We start from the raw sequence: 23,580 nt of genomic DNA on the forward strand, positions 1-23,580 counted from the left end.
ATTTAGTTATCCAAAATCTTAAAAATAAGTTGGAGTAGGAAATCGATGGTCATTTATTAATGTAAATTGCATAGCATCGACTTAGAGGTACATAATAATTTTAGTTTCAACTGAATAATCAAATTATTCAATAAAATATGTCATGATCTGTATGGCCTGCAATTATTTTCATATTAACATCTTTGACAAAACCCAACTTTATAGTGGGCTGGCAAAACAGGTGAAATTTTCTCATGAATATTTGCATATATGTATTCACCAATTTGCTAAGCCGACCTTGAGACTTGTGAATACTACCCCTTCTAACAGAACAGACTGAGATCAAGAACATGACGAACCCAAGTGAAAAGTACTGGCTGCACCGATTGGTCAAGCTGTTTTAATTTCAACGTGACTGGCAAGTTGATCTGTCTTTTGATTGGATAGACCTGGTATCAATCAAAGACCCTTTCTTTCTCTCTGCCTTTGCCCCCCTCCCTCCCTGTAGCTGTCACGAGCGATCCGGAACGGGGTTAGCAGTTGTTCGACTTTCTCTTCGCCGGTTTCTGACTAGGATCGCCATTATGCATTTAAAGCGATTAGCATGGCAAGCGAGCTGGGACAGTTACTGTATAGCAAAAAATTATTAATATTTTCGGATTTTAGGGTGCTAGGTAAGATTGGGCAGTTGATGGGCCTGGACAGCCACTTCGGTGAGAGAGGGCTCAATGCCGCTTTAGCGCTTTGTTTACCTTAGTCGTGCCGGCTTTAGACACCATCGGCCGGTTCCGTTCTCACCGCCGAGTCCTGTTAAACATCCTGCCCACCTCTCTCCCTCTTTCCCCCTGGGTTTATAATATTTTCATAAAGATGGCGGAGGGACCACAGGCTGCAAACTAATGACTGTCAGAAACATCGCTTCAATTTGTAATATGGTGAGTAGACGTCCGTAGACGCTTTTCGGCTACACGGGCTGGTTACACAAGCCGTTACAGTTTGAGCTACGGTAGACAAAGCTCGGTTTTGGAGAGTAGATTTAATAACACCGCTGCTGTTAAGTTGTATGCAATTCAAAATTAAATTTACGAAATATCAGAATTGGGATTAAAATTGATATCTGCATGAATAGTTCCAAGCCGGTGTTATCATCATGTTCACGAACCTAATACTGTATTACTGTAATCAAATTGCCGTTGAATGAAAATGAAACTTCCTTAGACATTCTACCACGGGTGAAATTATATAAAGAAAACACACAGAGCTTTGAACCGGTGGAATTGCAATTTAAATGCAATGGCAAATTGTACGTGGGTAGGGGGAGAATAACTTTTAAATACGTTGTATAACACGGTTAACCTTTTTTGTGTTGCATAGAAAATGTACCAGTAAAAAATATTTTTGGGATTGAAGAAATCATAACGAGATGTGTAGGTGTATTGAATGGGAAACAAATCTGGGCCCCTAAAACAAAATTATATTAAGATGTTTACCGTTGACTATTTTAAGTAAAACAATCATTCAGTGGAATTTAAATGAAAGTTACTGGGCGGAGGTTGACCCATCTCGAGATACCACAAAAACTCTATCAACAGGAATAGACTTGCAGTAAAAGTTTTTTTTCATATATGAAAGAACATCAGAAATCATTGAGGAAGCAATTGAATGTTGTAGTGGGGAACTTGAAACTCTTTCTACGTGGATGAATAAAAAATGTGATAAAGACCCTCTCTTAAACAAGGCGAAAGCATTTATGTTGGGTCATTTTAGAAGAGGGAGATGGGTGGAATATTTGTTTCTGCCTCCGATAGTCTTGTAAAACAGGAGGATGAGTTCCCAAAACAACGGCATAAGATTATTAATTTATTTTCCCTCATTTGGATATGCTTCTGGGTCGAGTTAGAATGTTAGCTACATTATTTGTTGGAATGTTGAACTTGCCAGCATAGATTGATATTGACAGCTTTTGCTCCTGCAACACTGACCATTCCTATTAGTGACTGATTTATGATATTTGAGCAGGAATTAGGAAACAGACAATATTATGGTATGTACACAAAGTATGCGTATACTACTGATTCCTGCTCCAAGACGTTTACTTCAATAATATTAATTTTTCTTTGTGTATGTTTTTTTATTGCATTTTGTTATTTTGAACACAAATGATAAAGACTTTATTTTTCAGCCATATTGTGCTTTGGTTTACTTAAGTTTGTATCCTGGAGTTTGTAGTTTTCCACCTAGATGAAAAGCTATCTCAATTATTTAATTTTTCTTGCAGTTCTCCTGCAATCTCTGATCAAAGAAAAAATATGAAATCATCTTTTCTCCCGTGAAAATATGATGATTAAGTTTCTAATCTTTGATAGATTTGCAATTTACACATTTTAACATTTAAATGAATGCAATTCTTAGAATCAACCTAACTGCATAAACCTGTTTTCTTTTTTTTAAAAAAGGCTCAATCATGCTGACCCTGAGATCCCAAGTTCGGCTAAAGTTTGTTTTAAGGTTGTAACATTTAATCTGTAGCCTGTATTATACAACAAAAGTTAGAAATGATGGGCTGAGTGGCTTTCTTCATTTGCAACCCATGTGCATTTCATTGCTGTATGGAAAGAAAGATTAATTACAGCGGAGAAATGTAATGTTTATGTTTCACAAGTTAGAAAGCTCAAAGGGAATGAGTGATAAATGAAACTCACAATATATTATCTGAAATTTACAAATTATGTGACAGTTAATGTGATTTATTGGAAATGGCTGCTTGTTCTTTATGATTCATTCCATACAACAGAGAGTAACAATAGGAGGTGTTGAATTATTTGTTGTTTTGGGTATTTTAAAATTTACCTCAGTTGAAGAATAAATATATGTGAAGGAATTGTAAATTATTGGCCCTGAATGATGGAGGAAATGTTACTGCTATGAACAATATGTAAGGTAAGTAACACGCGTATTCTGTCATCAGCAACATTACTGTAGAAATGATAAAAGTCAAGATAATGATGTATCAGCATACTTTTATTACAGTGAGAAGTTGTCTTTTTGAATTTGGTCTGGCTAAGTTAATAATTAATTTAAACCATTGTATTTTGGCTGGCGCTAAAATCCGTATTTTACAGTGAGACCCAGAAGCATTGGAATTGTATGACCTGAGGTCTCTTAGTTAATTATCCACATTTATATAATTAACACTAAATATACTGCTGCTTATCATTGGACCACTTTGATAGTTTGGGCTGGAAGATACAAAGCAGCTATTGTGAATTCCTCATTATGATCTTCAGTCAAGCATAGTTCAAAAAATATGCTGAATATCTCAGAATTATGAAAATACACTCTTGAAATGAAATGGGTCTGTATTGCTAAGAAATACACCTGAACTTATATGGAATTGCATATTTTTCTTGAGACTCAATTGAATAGCATCATTCAGTTTCCTGATTTAGGATGATGTTAACTGGTGTGTCATTAGGTTTATTATTTTTAGTGTGTATTTTAACTTTGAAGAAAATGTGACTTCCTATTGGAATGGTTGCTGAATTTTGGGGCTTGCAAGAATTCAGACAAGTCCTTGACTGTAATTAAAATTATTGAAATTTCTTTAGAGATAATTTTCTTCTACTGGTGAAACTTTCAATTTCTCTCATGAATTCCTGTTGGTAAGAAATCTCTTTTCTCCTTTATCTTGTGAATATTGCTACCATGCCTTGTGAAATCTTATCACCTCACAGGAATGGCTGATTTATATTTTGATAATTGTTTTGATCTTCACAACTTGTGACCTATTCAAGGTTCATGTTATGATTTAATTTCAAGAATTTAGACTTGTTAACATTATAAATCAGCATTGCATTTTTTTTCCAGAGAGCTTGCACAAAGCAGCTTCTGATTGTATTCACAATTACCTCAGTTTGTGAAAGCAGGCCTTTGAGGCAGACCCGAGACGCAGAACTTGCACAGATCTCACACACACAGACAAAAAATTTGGCTTTCCTGAACTTAGATCAGTGAAAAGCACCTCCGTTATTTCAGAGGGTAAAGACTACAGCGTATTTTAATTTTTGTTGATCCCTGCCAGTGCCTGTAGTAATTCCTATAAACTAATAAGCGTTTCCATTTTATTTGGATATCGTCTCTTTTTACAGCATCTGCTTTATGTGACCGGGATTACAAAATATTTGAACACTCTCCACTACCAGTTGCAAAAGAGATGAATAAGATAGAGTATCAGAGCAAAAAAAAAATCCAAATTCTATTTAAAATTAAAGCAATAATTTGTTTTATGTTTGCGCTTTATAAATAAAGACATATCAATGTCCATTATTGTCATTTGAGTACCCCAGTTTTATAGCATTGGAACAAAATTTGTGGTAGGGATTACTTGTTGTTCAACACATAGATTTATGATGGAAAACATAATTAGGCTAGGCAAAACATCTCTCGTTTACTTTCTTAAAGGTGATAAGGGAAATAAATTGGCCCAAAGGAAAAATAGTTTGTAGTTTCACATGATAGAAAAGAAGGGGACTGAAAAATTAAGTCCTACTTAGCTTTTTTTTAAGAGAGGAAGTATGTGCTTAGAAGTGTTGGAAGAGGCCTTTGATGCAGAACCTCTGGCTCAGACTGGTAAGCTCATGGCTTGATTTTAAATTTTATAATCCATGTATTTCTTCTCCTTTTTAGTTGCCATTTATTGTTTATCAGAATAGGGAAAAATTGCACCATTCTCATTAAGAATCTAACCAGCATGTATTAATTACTTTCCAAGTTAGATTTAAATTTGAGTAAGCAGTAATTTGGTTACAAAAGTCTATATAGAAGTGGGGGGAGGGGTTAGTAATTGAAACACACCTTTTAAATCTGAATCCATTAATGAAAGAAGGATACATATTAGTTGCAAGTTCAGTTCAGTGTGGAAGTGGGAAGGAGACAAAAATGATTTTCAACTGGAAGCTCCAGATGGTCATTGCAGACAAACAGAGGGGCTCAGTAAAACAGCTTCCTAGTCCTTGCTTGGTCCGAATGGAGAGATGATGAGCTGGGGAGTTGTGGAGAGAGTCATCCCTGTGAAAAGGTGAAAGAGGTTGGAAGTGCTAGCAGAACGTTGCATTCACAATGGCCATAGGATTGACTTTGGCACAAAATTCTGTGCCACACGAGTGGCTTTTGGTACCGCCTGGTGAAGGAAGCCATTGAAGTAAAGCTAGAGGAAAAGAACTTTAACAAAGACCAAAGTCTCACTCTAAGTAAGAACTGGGATTCAATTCTAAACAAGGTCGTTAGTCCTCATCCAATCAAATTTCTGCTGTCCCAAACAGGAGGGACTGACTACGTGGATATAAATGCTACCGGACTCATACCTGATGAAGGTGGCAGAGTTTGTCATGGAAACATCAATTCAAATCGATACCTGTACCCAGCTGGAAGCCCGAGAAGAGTTTATTCTGACTTCTGTTTTTAAAAAAATAGATTTTTTTTCTGTTACAGTATGTACTGGTTTGATACAAAAATGTTCGCTCAGAAAAATGTGTGCATATCACGAATATGAGAATTAGAGGTGCCAAGTCACTTGATTTAAAATACAAATATAATGTGGGTTTATTTTAAATATATTTGGTTAGTAGTTTAATTTAAATACCTTTGTTCCAGGTCAAAATTTTAAAGTGTAATGTAGCCCATTAGTATTTTTATTGAGCTTCCATGAAGTTATCAACCAAAATGACAGGATGGAGAAGTGGGACAAATTAAGTCCATAGAAAGTCCACTGATGAAAAAGTTGATAATGAGGAGAAATGGCAGATCTGTTCACAGCAGATTAGTGTAATGGCTGGGACCATTCTTTATAAATCTTGCAATTTTGTAGTTATAAACAGAAACAATAATTCACTTGCTATTATTTTGCATTTATTGGCCAATAGCACCACCTGGTTAAAATTTTTAATTTTGTGTCTGAAGTCCTCGCAAGGATGACGACATGCAGACAACAAATACAAGAAAAAAAAACATCGGAGGGATTTTTGTTCTGTTCCTTACAGGCTACAATTTGCATAGGTCGGGAAAAGTTAGGTACTCTTTGTTTATCTGTTTATCTCTTTGTTTATTTTCATAATTTTTGTATCAGGGAAAAATGTTTTAAATCAAAATGTGTACAAATACATATTCCTTTGAGCTTTTTAGGTTACATAAATAATTGCAGAGAATGTACAGTAAAGAAGATTGAGAGGAAATTTGGTAGAGTTATTCAAAATTACAAGGGGTATAGATAGGGTAAATGCAAGCAGGCTTTTTCTACTGAGGTTGGGTGTGACTACAACCTGAAGTCATGGGTTAAGGGTGAAAGGTGAGAAGTTTAAGTGGGGACAGGAGGATGAAATTTCTTCACTCAGAGAGAGTCGTGAGAGTGTGGAATGAGCTGCCAGCACAAGTGTTCCATGTGAGCTCGATTTCAACACATAAGCGAAGTTTGGATAGGTACATGGATAGTAGGGGTATGGAGGGCTATGGTCCCGGTGCAGGTTGATGGGAGTAGGTAGCTTAGATGATTTCCACATGAACTTGATGGGCTGAAGGGATCTGTTTCTGCACTATACTTCTCTAAGATTCTATTTTGCCCCAAATGACATCTGATATATATGAGCCAATTCCTATCCTATATCACTTAACTCAATCAACGTATTCTTTTATTACTTTCTTGCTTATTAGATGCCTTTCAAACTCATTAGGAGAAGATTCCATTTTATTTATACTCTAAGTAAAGAAATTCCTTTGGACTTCTCTGAATATATTTTCAAATATTTTGTACTTGCGTTTTCAATTTTACTCTTTTTTAAACTTCTGGTCAAGTGGAAGCACAATGAGAGAAAGTTCAATGTTCAAGTTCAAAGTACATTTATTTTCAAAGTACATATGTCACCATATACAACCCTGAGATCTATTTTTCTTGTGGGCATACATACACAGTAAATTCAAGATGCACAATAGAATCAATTAAAGATTGCAGCCAACAGGATGGACAGACAACTAATGTGCAAAAGATGACAAACTATGTTAATACAAAAAGAATAATGAAAATAAATAAAGAAAGAAATAAATATTGAGAACATGAGATGAAGAGTCCTTGAAAGTGAGTCCGTAGGTTGTGGGAACAGTTCAGTGATGGGGTGAGTGAAGTCATCCCCTCTGATTTAAAAACCCTGATGTTTGAGGGGACCGCTCCTGAACCTGGATGTGTGGGTCCTGAGGCTTTTGCACTTCCTTCCTGATGGCAGCAGTGAGAAAAGTGCATGGCATGGTCTAGATTTAAAATTGGAATACATGTTCTTTTTATTATTTCCTGGAAACTCTTTTAACCAGGTTTGGAAAATGTAAAATTTTGTGCTTGTCTTTGTGACAAGTTCATACTCGTGTTTTTTTTAACAAGGAAGTAAGTTCTTCAGTAATTTGGCTGATATATTTTATATGCCTGGAGCTTTTAGCATGTCATGTTTCCTTCCAGAGGAGTTTTAGGCAAGAAATTCTGCTTGTGGCTGGGAAAACAAAATCTAACTTGTACTGAGTGGCAGAGGATGAAATAACATTACATAAGAGAATTTAAGAAAATGTAGTCCTTAAGATTTGTTAGTAATCCTAGTGTTCAAACATACAGTACATTTTTGTGTTGTTGCACTGTGATTCAGCAATATGTTGTGCAGTTGTGTAAGAAGCTGGATCTCAGTTGTAATGCTGTGGAGTGGTGTAGACTAGGGCTCAGAAATGTTATGTCTAAGCTAATTTATTGCTGTGGTGCAATTGCCCTTAATCTAAAAGCAGATTTCTTCTGACTGCTTCCCATAACATCCACCTCCTCCTCACACTAGTTTCCTTCCTTGTCAACTTTTGTTTGTAATGGTTTAGGGCGAGTCTGAGTCTTTAACAAGTTGTTGAAAACCATAAACCGTAGACTTAGTTGGTAAGCAACTAAATGTGCCAGTTTGGATGAATTTGACATTTGATAATATTTGACTTCCAATAAGGAAAATTTTTGACAGTTAAAGTTCAAATTAAATTTATTATTGAAGTAGATATATGTCACTAGATACAACTCTGAGATTCATTTTCTTGTGAGATTACTCAGTAAATCTATAGCATAATAACCATAACCGAATCAATGAAAGACCGCTTAACTAGGGCGTTCAATCAGAGTGCAGAAGACAACAAACTGCAAATAGAAAAGAAGAAATAATAATAATTAATAAGCAATACATATTGAGAACATGAGATGAAGAGTCCTTGACAGGGAAAATACACAGGGAATTCCAAAAATTGATCACAATAATGTTGGCAGGAACTTAAGAAGACATTGCTTGTTGTCATAGAATCTGCCTACCAGCTTCCTATTTTTGCAAGGCTGCTATTAAGTTTGCATCCACTGTCCTTTCACTTGCTGCATAAATTTTTTTTCACTCGTGTTACTGCTAGCATTTTTTCTGATGTAACAAATTATATTAATTCTGAGTCTTAATACTAATACTTTCCTGCTATAATCAGACTTTTGAGTACAAACATCCCTAAGTCTTTGTTTTAGTTTTCTTTTTTTGTAAATATGCTCTTTAACTTGTATTGACTCTTCATTGTTCCTTCCAAATCCATTACCTATTGCTTTGGCTACATTTAACTTCATTGCCATGCTTGTCCACTCCACAACCCTGTCTCTCCTCTGAAGTTAATTTCTATTTTTAATCATTATTTACTATACTTTCAAATTTCATTCCATCTCCAAACTTTATCATTGTTCTCTATATCTGCAAATGTTAATGAATAATTAATGAATATTGTTCAATGTTTTAGTATCACTCTTGAGTAGGAAGCCTGCAGGTTCAAGTTCTACCATAGAGACTTGAATAATGTAAAGATCCCACAGGAAGCAGAGATAAAAATATGAAACAGATTAACAAAGTGTTTAATTTTAAAATGAAGTATATTGTAGCTGCTTGTATGTAATCTTCAAAATTGTACTTACAATAAAAATTGTTATTATATCTGGTTAAATAGATAAATGCAACATAAAATTTTAAAAATGAGTGGAAATGTAATCACATTTTTGAATTCATTTGTAATGGCCTTCATAGTTCTTTTCATTTGTTCTCAGGACATATACTCTTGTTGGATGCAGTTTGTAAAGTAGTTGTGTATCACCTATTGTTCAGGATGTAGGTTATTTGCTTCCATGTTGCCTTTATGGATCTGAAATTGCTGATGAGTCAACATGGAAAGTATAGATTCTTCAACAAGTGGGCAAGATGGGAAGGAAGATAGTTTGTGATATGATCTACTACCCTCTTGGTTTTCATTGGCCTTGGCTCTCAATACTCTCTTGATTGCTTCTTTGGTTTGAATACTGGGCCAGTAATTACCTAGAATCCTTAGGAATGCTGGATTTCTTCAAGGAAGCTTTGAGCACACTCATGAATCTTTTCTCTACCTGTTAATCCCTTCCTGACATAATGATGGTAACTGCTTCTGTTGAACCATTGACACAAAGTAGAGAGAGAGATCAGCACTTTTATTCTCACTCCCAATATGTTGTGATGTTCAATGATTTGGCTTAAAAGGATGATGAAAGCCAATTCCTTTTAAAGGAAGTTGGATGACCTCTGAAGATCAGTAACTTGTGTTATGGAGAAGAATGTGAATGTGTGTTTGGCTCCCTTTCATTATGTAGATTCAAACAGTGGGCCATATATTGAAATAAGGATATCAACTCATCAGAATGAACATAAGAAAAGTAATATTGAAGAAAATAATGACACCGAGAAGCAACATTGCTTGGAATAATCCCAAATTTATAAGGATGTAGGCAAGAATAGTTGCGATGACCTAATCTTAATCTTCTAAAGTTTGACCTTTGTGACCATAGAAAAATTGTTACTGCTCTATTATTTAAGTGAGAGACTGAGACCATTTAATCTACTATCTGATGTTGGAAAATTACCAGTTTGTAATTTTAAAAAAAATAGAAAACTGAACATGTTGAAAAAGTTCAGCTGTATGCACTGAGTTAGCCAGCTTGATTTTGTAGGGTAGGTTATTTCTGACACACCAGACTGAATTTTTGGAAGTGATATTGACTTGGTTAGGAAATCCATTCACTATTGGAAAATTTAGTTAATTGTAAGGGTGTTTTCCATAAGTATCTCTGGGAGTGCGACAATTAATCTTGTAACTGCTTTGGGTGACAGGTCATAAAGCCACTTATCCAAGTTTGTTGATGACACAAAGGTGGTATTACAACCACTGTGGTTGGAAGCAAATTACCGTGAGTTATTTGAGTGAATGAGTAAAATTGTGGCTGATGGATTGTGATGTCGACAAACAAAGTTTTATCAACTTTGGGACCTAAAAGGATAGAATAATGAAAAGCCAGTAATGATTGAAGGAGATGGAAATAGGGTGTCCTTAGCTGTTATTAAAATACCATACATATGTATACAAAGCAGTCAGGTTGATTGAAGGGTGATTTTTATGTTATGTAGACCAGGATACACAAGGGTGGAAGTTTGATTGATGATACAGTATAGAACAGGCCCTTCTGGCCCATCGAGCTGCACAGCCTGCAACCCACCTATTTAACACAAGCCTAATTAGAACAATTTACAAAAACCAATTAACCTACTAACTGGTTTGTCTTTGGACTGTGGGAGAAAACTGAAGCACTTGGAAGAAACCCACAGAATCACAGGGAGAATGTTCAAAATTTCTTACTGATGGTGCCGGAACTGAACTCTGAACCTCAGAATGCCCCACGCCGTAATTGCATCATGCTAACCGCTATGTGACCACAGCACCTAATACCATACTGCTCAATTTCAACCAATTGGTATGAGCTTTGAGGAGCAAATGGGCAAACAGTCCTGTCTAGGTCCTTCATTTAATCACTGGGCAGATCAACACCTGAAATGTTTCATCCCGTATTTCTTCCTCAGCTTTGCTGTCTTTATATCTCTTTAAAATTTTTAGGACCCACTAGGTTTGTAAGGCAAATATACAAACCATAACTTGGAGAAAAATTAAGAAAAACATCTCAGGAAGAGCATGTTTTACCAGCAGGGAGAAAGTCTGAAATGCTTATCCCAGGGGGAAATGGCTAATGCAAGGGTCATATTTTAAGGTGATTGGAGGAAAGTATGGGGGGGGGGAATATCAGAAGTAGGTTTTTTCTCACATGGAAAGTGGTGGGTGCATGGAATGCACAGCCAAGGATGGTGATAGAAGCTGACACCTTAGAGACATTTAAGAGACTCTTAGGTAGTCACACGGTTGATAGAAAGATGGAAGTCTATGTGGGAGGGAAGGGTTAGATTAATCTCAGAGTAAGTTAAGAGGTCGGCACAATACCATGGACCGAAGGGCCTGTACTGTGCTGTACTGTTCTGATATCCCTTTGCAGAGTCTTGGTTGGATTACATCTAATGCACTGAGAGCATTTCTGGGAGTGCAGTTCTTCCTAATTTTAGATCCAGATTTTTCTTTTTGTTAATTGAATGTGTTCAAATACTTTGTGTTGGACCACTAATGATAGAAGAGGCCCAAGGGTTAAATGGCCAACTGATGTTTCCTTCTGTTTTATAAATGGCTACCATCTTAGAAAGGAGCCATATTCCTGCTGCAGAGAAAGACAGAGGATTTGCAATGTACAATGTTCTTTAAATTTCTCCAATCTTTTGAGGGGAAAAACCAAATGCTGTAATATATTGAATTGCACAGTAAAGAAAAATGATAGGGGACAGACGAAGAGAAGTCTGTGGGGGCAGGAAGGAGGAATACTAACAGGGTCTGGTAGTATAGTATTGTAAATGTAATTTGGAAACTTTGGTTATTATTAACAAGAGTTGATCTTTGAGAACCCTCTTATTATTTTGTTTAAGAATAAAATCACCATAGGCTTACTCTATTTTTCCAACCAGATCTGTCTAGCCTAAATTAAATATTTAATTTTTCTTGGGTCGATTAGACATTTGATAGAGGTTTATTGATTTGTGTGCCTGGAGTACTCTGCAGGGCTGGGATTGTCAGATCTAAAATTTGTTCATAGGCAATTATAAAGAAGAACTAATGACTTCAGGAGGACATCATATGGTAAATTTAGTATTTAGTAGTTAGATGTTAATAGAAATCATTGAGAAATGTAATGTTTTACATGTTAAGATTGTAAATATTTTAAAGATAAATTTGAGCTAAAATATATCAAAACAGTGAGGACATTTTGATTATTTTTATATTTTAATTTTATGTAGAAGAGTATAGAGTACTAATAGCAAAAATACTTGTAATATCCAAATCATGGACTCAACTGATGTCCAATTGTGCTTCCTTGTATGAAAAGCATAGCCAGATTACCGGGGTTGGAAGATACCAGAGTGATGAAATTTAGCTATTAAGACTTGTTTTTAAATAAAAAGTGAAAAAGTTAATAGATTTCTTGTGAGCTGTTCCAAATTAAGGTGTTTCAAGGAGACTGGAAAAGATGGTGAGATCTAAACATTAGCTTTACTTGTCACAAATACATTGAAACATACAGTGAAATGTGTCATTATGTCAAGTCAAATCAGCGAGGATTATGCTGTGCAGCCTGCAGGTATTTCCATGCTTTTGACACCAACGTAGCTTATCCAAAACTCACTAATCCCAGCTTTATGTCTTTGGAAGGTAGGACTAAATATTCTTGACTTAACATCTCCACAACAGCAAGAAGAGAGAATCTGCATTTTTTTTTTTGAAGAATAAAGAATAGTTACCATAATCATTAACAATTCCAGGTGCAAAATGATTGTTTTTAAGTAGGAAGATGAATATTAAACAAAATAGGGAAAATAAGAAGTATCTTCTTTGAATGCTGATGCATGCAGTTGGGAAATTTCAGTATTTTTTGGTTTGAAATAATTAAAAAATATATACCGTAAGTTATTTCACCAAGGATCGGTAATAAGAGTTGGTATTTCATTTGGGATCTTTATCAAATAATGATGGAAAAGTCAAATTGGTAATTTTAAAGTATCTTTTTCAAATCACATTCAAGTTCATTGTTATCAGACTGTACATATGTATAACCAAACGAAACAATGTTCCTCGGGACCATGGTGTACCCACAATACTTTATACAGACAGTCCCCGGGTTACGTACAAGTTCTGTTCCTGAGTCCATCTTTAAGTCAGATTTGTACATAAGTCGGAACAAGTACATCCGGTATTATTTAGCGTTAGTTAGTCAAACATTTGTCTTAGTATATAGTATATATTTTACCTTTCTATGCATATAAAGCACTTAAGAAACGTATGTATTCCAATGATTAAACCACTGCGTTGCTTAGTAATAATTGTAGCTTTCATCGGGGCAGGGCCTTTCACGTGCTCCATTATTCTCACTTTATCCGTTATCCTTTAAAATTGTTCCGATCGTTGGCCGACTTTAGCCTAATGCTTTTCCAATGACCAATGGCGTTTCACCTCTTTCCAAACGCTTTATTATTTCCATTTTATTTTCAATCGTGATCACTTCCCGTCAATGGAACAGAAACACTGCGGATGGTGGGTCCCGAGCTTTGCCAGCTGCCGAGGTCCGCTGGGTCCTAAGGACCACTGCATTGAGACAGGCTAAATGGGACAAGTGGGGGCTGTGCTGGGTTTGGGTATTTGATCCTCCACAATATTCCATGTGGGAATTTAAACTGGAGGTGGCTGTTTTTTTTTACAAGGTGGAGTTGTGAGTTCGACATAAACCCGGCATGGATCGTACGGGAGTCACTGGAGTGACATCAACCTGGCATGGTAGCGGTCTGTCACTGGATCGAACTTGGGAACCTCCGTTCTCCAGCCCGGCGCTGATTTCACTGCGGCACCAGCTGACTGGAACCGGGGGGGGGGGGGGGGGGCGCGGGGTCAGGGTGAATCTTACTAAGAAAAAGTTAAGCCAAATACAAAGTTAAAGTTAAACACTCAACACAGTGTCAAAGGCAATGACTTAAAATGGCGGATGGCATTCTCCTTCCTCGGCTCGTAAGTACGAGTTGTCTGTAAGTTGGGCGTTCATAACTCGGGGACTACCTGTACATCATACACAGCACATGAAACAAAATATTAACACAAATAAGTTAATGAAATATAATTCGAAATCCATGTGAAGTGTGCAGCGGAGGTAAACAGCTGACACAGCTAGTGACGAGACCTCAGTGGTGGCAGAGTATTCATTAGTCTCACAGACAGGTGTAAGACAACGTTATCCAGTCTGGCAGTCCTAGTCCTGATGCTCATGTATCTCCTTCCTGGTGGTAGTGGGTCAAAGAGATTGTGGGATGGATGGTTTGGGCTTTTTGTATACATGCTCCTAGTAAATGTCACAAATAGTGGGGAGGGACACCCCAGTGATCCCCTCAGTGGTTTTTACTGTTCTCTGTAGGGACTTGCAGTCCAATGTCTTGCTGCTTCTGTACCATACAATGATACGGCTAGACAGGACGCTTGATGGTGCTCCTGTAGAAAGTTGTTAGAGTAGGGGCAGGGAACCTTGATGCCTCAGGCTCCTCAGAAAGTGTGGATGCTGCTGTGCCTTAACTAATGAGGGTCTAGGATAGATCATCTGCTATGTGCACACCAAAGAATTTTGTACGCTTCACTCTCTCTGTGGTAGAGTCATTAATGTGCAATGGAAAGTGGTTGTCCTGTGCCTTTCTGAAATCCACAGTCATTTCTTTTGTGAATTTTCTGACTCACATTGTTGCTATCACATAATTTGACAAGCCTCTGTACCTCCTTTCTGTATGCCATCTCATCGAGGCCAACCACTGTAATCAAAAGAATCTTGATTTTTAAAAAAAGCTGACTGATCGTTTCTTTGTGATTTTTCTGCATTTGTGTTTCTTTTTTAATGCAATTTAGTTTGAAATGTTTGTGACCCTTTTACAATGTTTATCTTTTGGGTACTTTTAATGTCTCTGTCATGGTTTGATTGGAGTAAAATGATATCGCCCTAACCCAATTCTGTCAAGGTCACAGCAAATTCTGAACAAGTGGAGTATAAATATTGTGATGATTAAACTGTCAACATGAGTTATCACGATACCTTTCACCTACATTCAAATGCGCTCTTTTTTTTGTGTTTCTTAAGTGGGAGAGGAAAAGGAAGAGAATTGAGGTTGTCTATAATATCCCAAAGTAGGCCTTTTTCTAAAATGAGCTAGACCACATTATTGTAAGTACTTTCTCTTTTTGCATCTAAAAAGTGCTTTCTTCCCATCAATACCTTTTAAAAGCAAGTGTGAAGCCTTCTGGACTATGGCCTTTTCCTTTGCATGGGATATTATATAATAACCCAAGAATGTCACTAAGCATGAAAAATAAATGTTTATTCGTTTAGACACTAAGGTAAATAATTTCAAATGGTGATGGGTTGATGTACATGCCTGTTTGATTCCTAAAATGTGTTGTGTTGAGTACACTGTCAGTCAGAAAATCAGCTGGGATGGTAAAGTTTACTTCAGTGTCTACCATATTTCACCATTTTATGGCTTATGGTTTCATTAATGAGGCTATTGCTTGTTCCCTATCTTTGAATTGTCCTTTAGAAACTGATGGTGAGCAAGATTGGCCTTGTTTGCCAACCATGAGGGGAAAAAACTGCCTAATGTTTGCAGAATTTCATTTGCTAGTGTTGACACAAAATAACATTCCATTCTATTCACTTAAGATAAAATACAGAAACGGTCCTTTAGCAACTGGTCCATACTGACCAAATTCCCATCTAAACCAGTTCCATTTGTCTGAGTTTGACCCCTGTCCCTCTAAACCTTTCCTATCCATGTGCCTGTTCAAGTACCTTTCATCCCCATGATCTGGCTATCATTGAGTGGGGTGGAATTCATAATTTTGTTATCAGTAATTGGAAAAACTGATGGGAGATTTCAAGGATTCCATGAACAAGTCTAGCTGCAGATATTCTGGAAACTATTACCATAGATGATCTGTATACACAGTAAGAAAGAAAGTGGGTTGGTGTCAAATGAATATAAGCATCTAGCTGATTATATTGCTGTTTTGGGGATATAATTCTGTGATTTCCTGACTTCCAGGCCCCAGTCATTTTGGATTGGCAACAACATAGTCTCACAATCACCATCAGTACAGGTGCATCATTAGGCTGTGTGATTGGCCCCCTGCTTTGCTCACTTTATACTTGTGACTGTGAGGCTAAGTACAGTTCCAATGCTGTATTTAATTTAGTTGATGACACCACTGTTGTTGGCCGAATCAAAGGTGGAGATGAATCAGCATTTAGGTGGGAGATTGGAAATGGTTGAATGGTGCCACAAAAAACATCATCTTTCTTAACATCAGCAAAATCAAAGAGCTGATTATTGGCTACATGGGGAAGAAGCTTGAGGTCCATGAGTCAGTTCTCATTAGGGAATTGGAGATAGAGAGGGTAAATAACTTCAGATAGCTTGGCATTATCTTATCATAAGATCTGCCTTGGGACCAGTATGCAAGTGCAATTCCAAAGAAAGCACAACAGTTGTAGTAGGGCATGAATGCTATCGCCTCTTAAAAAGTGAAATCAAGCGACATGGGTGACAACAGAGCTTCACTTCCAGATGAGCCCAATGCCTTTTATGTTCACTTGGACCACCAAAGCATGGCTGAACCATCACGAACTCCCACATCCCCCAATAATCCAGTGATTATGGAAAACAAAACCTACAGCACAATACAGGCCTTTCGGCCCACAAAGCTGTGCTGTCTCTGAGGCTGCAATCAGGAGGGTGTAGGCAGCCTTCAGGAGCATGAACCCATGAAAAGCATTTGGCTCACCTGGGGTACCTGGCCCAGTACTAAGTACCTGTGCTGATCAACTGGCTGGAGTGTTCACTGAGATCTTTGACCTCTCATTGTGCCCTGCTGATAATAGGCCTGTTGTCTGCTCAAAATGAGCTTGGATTTTATCAACAAAGTTTTAAAATAAGTTTGGTGTTGAGTAACTTCTATGTTCCATTCTTGATTGTTTACAGACTAAGTAAATAATTTGTTTATTTAAAAAAAGTGACTATCTTGCTGAAATATTTAGCCCACACTTGTTAGTCATGATCTCTATATTTTGCATCTTACATTTGTGAGTCATATTGTGATTCTTACAGATTCAACAGCTTAAGGTATTATGTCTGCCATTTTTGTTAACAGACCAGTAATTCATTCACAAACTACCACATAATTAAGAAACAAAATTAATATTAAGTTGCCAAGATGCATTAACTTAAACGTTATTGCAAGTTTCTGCCAAAATATTTCTTAATCAGCAATTCAGCTGATGCATTTTGAATTTAATGTTGCTTAAAATCTTTAGGCAATGTTGTGATGAATGAATTTCTTTGACAAATTGTTTGATTTGCTTCTTTGTTTTGTTATTTTCTGGGTTATTTGTATATAACTGGGACAAAATAACTAACGTTATTTCTGACCAAAATGCACCTTCAATTCTGTAGTGAAAACATTGATTCACTGTCTATTGCACTGTACATGATCGAGAAGCTACCCAGCTAAACATTGGGAAAGAAAACGACCTTGCCATTAACATTGCTGAATAAATCTACAGTATTTGCTTCCTCTTCAAAACTTAGTGATTCATCCCACCAAACCAGATGAGTTGGGGAAGCGGAACCTCAGTTTCCACCAACAAATCATATAACATAGTGAACATGCAACAGTATAGCACAGGAACAGGCCCTTCAACCCACGTTGTTGTGCTGAACTAATTAACCTAATGATATCTAATCCTTTCTGTCTGCACATGTTCCAGATTCCTACCTGCTTATTCATGTAACCATCTAAAAACCTCTAACACCTTTTTCATATCTGCCTCCACCTTCATCCAATGTGAGATGCAAGATGGCAGCGCTACGTAGTGCGCAGCGGCCACTTTGGAATGAATATCTGTAATCTGTCAAGTGGGATGTCATGTACAATCCTGATTTGATGGAGACGGACGCGTGAAGCATGGAGGAACATCTGTGAAACTTTTGAAATGCCTGTTTTGCTGCCGCTGCTATTGTGCAATCGGAAAAATCTCCAGGAGAAAGGCCCCGAATCCTCGGCTTTGCCTGTTGCTTGGCGGCCGGTGCCGGGGTCAAAGCGTTCGGCAGAGATGGTGCTCGGTGTTGGAGGGCTGGTCGGAAGCTCGAAGTTTTCAGACGGACTCGGAGTTGGCTGTGGTCGGGACTCCCAAAATGCTGTATCAGCAAGCTGCAGCGCTGGAGGTTCATGGCAGGAAGAGTTTTTCTTCCTTCTGCCATCTGCGTAAAATGATGGGCTGTTGGGACTTTGAGACTTTCTTTTAAACCATGCCATGGACTGCTGTTTATCAGATTATGGTATTGCTTTGCACTGTTGAAACTATGTGTTATAATTATGTGGTCTTTGGCAGTTAGTCTTTTATCAATTATAGTTTCAATAGTGCAGACAATACCATATGTTAACTATAACTATATGTAACTATGTGGTTTTGTGTAGGTCTTGTAGCCTTAGGTTTGTCTGATGGGTTTGTAGTTCCTTTCCAGGGAACGTGCTAAGACGGTAGCGCGATATCGATACGCAGCAGCCTCTCCGGACTCTGGATTGGGGATTACCAAACGTTATGTGGTTTTTCTTGTGTGGTCTGTTTTGTGCATTTTCATGATATCATTCAGGAGAACGTTGTCTCATTTTTTAACTGCATTGTATTTATGGTTTATAAATGACAATAAACTGAATCTGAATCTGAATCCCTGAGGCTACGTCCACACTAGACCGGATAATATTGAAAATGCTGGTTTCGCGTAAAAACAATAGGTGTCCACGCTAAGCATTTTTGAAAATACTTTTGTCCACATTAAAACAGATATTTCGGCGAATCTCCTACTGCGCATGCGCAGGACACATCTACCGAAAACAAGCGACATGTTTGGTGTTGAATTTCGCAGTGAAAGTGTGCGTTTGTGCAGTTTCAGACTAGAAAAACTGACTAACTCTGTTGCATTAATAAAGCCCCTTGTTAAATGTATAAAACATGTCTGCATCGGTATTATCTTGTATTTCCATACAATGCTATATTAGGCTGTTACACATCTATTGTCAGAGAAGTACTTGCATAAATAAATAGGTAAACCACCTTCATACGAACAAGGACAGAAAATGGCAAAGTGAGTATACTTCAGAGCAAACATGAGGAAATCTGCAGATGCTGGAAATTCAAACAACAACAACACACACAAAATGCTGGTAGAACACAGCAGGCCAGGCAGCATTGTTAGGGAATGTGAAGGAGATTTGAAGTGAGTGGCAACCGGGAGGTCCTGTCTGTTGTGGCAGACGGAGCAGAGGTGCTTGACGAAGCAGTCCCCTCAATCTGCTGATGTAAAGGAGGCTGCACCAGCTGCAATAGATTACTCCAGACTCACAAGTGAAGTGTTGCCTCACCTGTAAGGACTGTTTGGGGCCCTGAATGGTGGTAAGAGAGGAGGTGTAGGGACAGGTGTAGCACTTACACTTGCAGAGATAAATGCCAGGTAGGAGATCTGTGGGGAGGGACGTGTGGACCAGGCAATCGCGGAGGGAACGATCCCTGTGAAAAGCAGAGAGGAGTAGAGAGGGGAAGATGTCCTTAGTAGTGGGGTCCTGTTGAAGGTGACGGAAGTTGCGGAGGATAATATGCTGGATTCGGAGGCTGGTGGGGTGATAGGTGAGGACAAGGGGAACACGGTCCCTGTTGTGGTGACGGGAGGATGGGGTGAGGGCTGAAGTGTGGGAAATGGAGGAGATGCGGGTGAGTGCATCATTGATGACGGAACCTTTCGTAAGCTTTTCTTTTCTTCTTGACTAGATTTACTACAGCTTTTGTACACCACGGTTCCTGTACCCTACCATAACTTCCTTGTCTCATTGGAATGTACCTATGCAGAAGTCCACACAAATATCCCCTGAACATTTGTCACATTTCTTCTGTACCTTTCCCTGAGAACATCTGTTTTCAATTCAAGCTTTCAATTTCCTGCCTGATAGCCTCATAATTCCCCTTACTCCAATTAAACACTTTTCTTACTTGTCTGTTCCTATCTCTCTCCAATGCTATTGTAAAAGAGGTAGAATAATGATCACTATCTCCAAAATGCTCTCCCGCTGAGAGATTTGACACCTGACCAGGTTCATTTCCCAATACCAAATCAAGTACAGTCTCTCCTCTTGTAGGTTTATCTACATATTGTGTCAAGAAACAATAAACTTCCTGAACACACTTAACAAACTCCACCCCATCTAAACCCCTTGCTCTTATGGCTAGTAAAGGAGGCTTATCTAGGTTACAGAAGAATTTTGATTGGTTGGAAAGTTTTGGCAGATGGAACTTGATCATAAAAAGTGTAAGGTGAAGTATTTTGGGAGTGAAGTAGGGGTAGGAAATAGATAGTAAATGAAAGAGCACTAAAGAATGTTGGGATCCAAGTATATACTTCCTGAAGTATGGCATGCTTGTCTTCACAAATGAGTTTTCTTTTCTCTTCATTGTATTTTGAGTGTATTTTAAGATTTACAACATCTTTTTCTTTCTTTCAACTTGTGTGTTTTGATGAACAAAGGGACTTGTAAGTTTCCTGTAAGTGGCAACACAGGTAGACAGTGTGGTAAAGTGTGCAACTAGCATGCTTGCAATTATCAGCTGGGGCGTTGAATATAACCATTAGGATGTCATGTTTCAACTTTGTAAGACACTAATTAGGCTGCACTGGAGTTCTCAGTGCCAGATTATAAGGAAGGATGTGGCAGTGCTGGATGAAGAAGGGATTCAATGAGATGTAGCCTATAGGGAGCGTTTGGATTGGTAGGGCTATTTTCCCTGGTGTGAAAGCAGCCAAGAAGTGACTTGATAGAAGTACAATAATACGAGGGGTGATTAATAAGTTTGTGGCCTACGGTCGAAGGAGTCAATTTTAGAAAACCTTGCACATTTATTTTTCAACACAGTCCCCTCCTACATTTACACACTTAGTCCAGCAGTCGTGGAGCATACGGATCTTCGACTTCCTGAAAGTATTCCACAGCACTGGTATTTGATAAGTTTGTGGCCTAAGGTAGAAGGAGACGAGTTACACAGCTCTCGTTACATGCACATGCAGGTCAACTCTTTGAGTGATTATGCAGAAAGTTTGAAGTTATTAACTCACCTCCTTCTACCCTAGGCCACAAACTTATCCATCACCCCGATAAGTTATTAACTTCAAATTTTCTGCATAATCACTCGAAGAGTTGAATTGCATGCCCATGTAATGAGAGCTGTATAACTCATCTCCTTTCACTTTAGGCCACAAACTTATCAAATACCCCTGCTGTGGAATACTTTCTGGAAGTCCAAGATCCATATGCTCCACGACTGCTGGACTAAGTGTGTAAATGTAGGAGGGGACTATGTTGAAAAATAAATATGCTAGGTTTTCTAAAATTGACTTCTACCTTAGGACACAAACTTATCAATCACCCTTGTATTATGAAAAGCTTAGATAAGAGACTTTGAATTTTTTTCCCATGGTAGCAGCATTGAAAATAAGAGTGCATAAGTTTATAGTGAGAGGTAGGAATTTTTTTTTTAAATTTTTTTTAGTTTTTCAAAACATTTTACAAAATTAAAAACCCCAAATCCCAATGAGGAGCATTAATACAGTGCAAGATTAAGCATACAATAACAATATGCTACAAAGGAAGAGAATTTAACAAAAAGCACCTAAATTAAAGACAAGTGAGCTTAGTGAGGAATTTTAAAGGAGATCTGAGGTGAAAATTTACTCAGTGATATGTTTTGTTACTCCAAAACATTAAACTAATTAAAAGAAAAACATGGAGGTGGGGTAACTTGCACATATTTGTTTCATTCAGACTTTTAGTGAGACATAAATGTATGACATGGCAGTGTAATGATGTATGCCATTTACATACTTTTACATATTACCTGCAATGCATTATGTAAACAATGAAGAATGCAAATTCACAAAAGATAGTTACATTACACAAATATTACTGAAGTATTAAATACACAACTCTCCTTCCTGCTAGCTATAAATTCCAACTCAATATAGAATGTATCTTAACTTGTAAACATACATAGCATAGTGGTTGGCAGAATGCTTTACCAGCGACCGGGTTCAATTCCCACTGCTGTCTGTGAAAAATGTGTCCATGTGGGTTGACTTCAGGAGCTCAGGTTTCCTCCCACAGTCCAAGGTCATGCAGGTTGGTAGGGTCATAGGTCATTGTAAATTGTCCCATGAGGTGGACCACTCTGCTTGGCAGATGAGACTTGTGGCTGTGAAACAATCTCAGGTTCTGGGGCCTCCCTTGTAGTAGTTGTAGAAGTTGACTCTGGGATTACAGGAAGTGGTTCTGACAGCTTTGGACAGCTTTCTTCTCTAACAACTGAGTCTACTCTCAACTGATTGATGTGTCATCTCCAGACAACATCAGATGCAATCTCCACTGTGTAGGAGAGTGGTCCGGTTCTGTCCTTAATCTTTCCAAGTACCCACTTTTGATCACCTCTGTAGTCCCTCACCAGGACACTTTGTTTGAAAGGCCTTCAGTTTGTCTCAGCTCTTTGTCCTGTGCATGCTCCCTCTGAGATTAGGTTCATCCTGGTGCTCTTAAAAATGGGAGAACTGGAGTTTCTGCACATTCCAACCATTTTGAGTTGTCATGTAGACCTGAGACAGTGTGGTTTCTTTTCTGATTTCTCTTTGGATCATCTGTGCCATGATAGGGAGACTCTCGAATTGCACTAGGGAGCATAATACAAGTGGAGTGTCCCCTTTTGTTAAAAAAAAATTCTTCAGGTATTTCTTTTTCCAAGGGTAAACAGTACAATCTATCAGCATTTTCATGACTCGTGGTCCTGTTGAATTCGATCTTTTAATTGTGTCCTCCAAGAAACAGATCCCATTTCTGCACTTATGCTAGTGCTTTAGTTGAACACCCTTCTGTGGATTGAAAATGGACTCTAGTGGTTGGTGATCAGTAATGGGGGCTGGCTGGTGGTGTAGTGGCATCAGCTCTGGACTTCAAGGCAGATGGTCCTGAGTTCAAACCCAGGCAGGTCCCAACCTGGGCAGCAGCAGTATCTGTGTGGAAGAAAGGCCTGGCAATCTACTTCCGTATCTTGCCACGAAAATCCTATTGGTTTACATAATGTCACGAACAGTCGGACTCGACTTAATGACTGAACAACAATAACAAATGAGGGTAACTTCTCTCCCATACAAGTACTGGTTGAAACAATATATACCCCAAAATTCAGGAGATCATGAATGTCCAAGTCACCTTTGGACACTCAGTATCTCTGCTAAGGAGCTATAATGGTATTGAGTTCATAAGTTACATGAGCCAATTAAGTTCAACTTTACAGCCAGGGTCATTATTCAATGCCTCTCTGTCAATCTGTGTGTAATTTTTCTCTGTATCTGTAAGGGAATGTAACATAAATGCTATGGGGCTTTCACTTCCATTACACATAACGTGACATGACTGCACCTATCCCATAAGGCAAGGCATCACAGGCAAGCT

At 38.0% G+C, this 23,580-nt stretch overlaps 1 protein-coding gene across 2 annotated transcripts in view; it reads left to right on the plus strand.

Moving 5' to 3' along the window:
* The first annotated feature begins 476 nt into the window (after positions 1-476).
* Positions 477-23,580, plus strand: part of usp46 (ubiquitin specific peptidase 46) — a 74,562-nt gene continuing 51,458 nt past the window's right edge. For both annotated transcript variants that reach the window (XR_012101265.1, XM_073064673.1), the window contains exon 1: positions 477-914. Coding sequence is in view for 1 of the 2 variants with exons in the window: in XM_073064673.1 (XP_072920774.1) it covers positions 879-914 (36 nt within the window). In the remaining variant the exon portion in view is untranslated. The remainder of the gene's footprint in view (positions 915-23,580) is intronic.

The sequence above is a fragment of the Hemitrygon akajei genome, chromosome 13 (assembly GCF_048418815.1).
Source record: "Hemitrygon akajei chromosome 13, sHemAka1.3, whole genome shotgun sequence".
Classification (NCBI taxonomy): Eukaryota; Metazoa; Chordata; class Chondrichthyes; order Myliobatiformes; family Dasyatidae; genus Hemitrygon; species Hemitrygon akajei.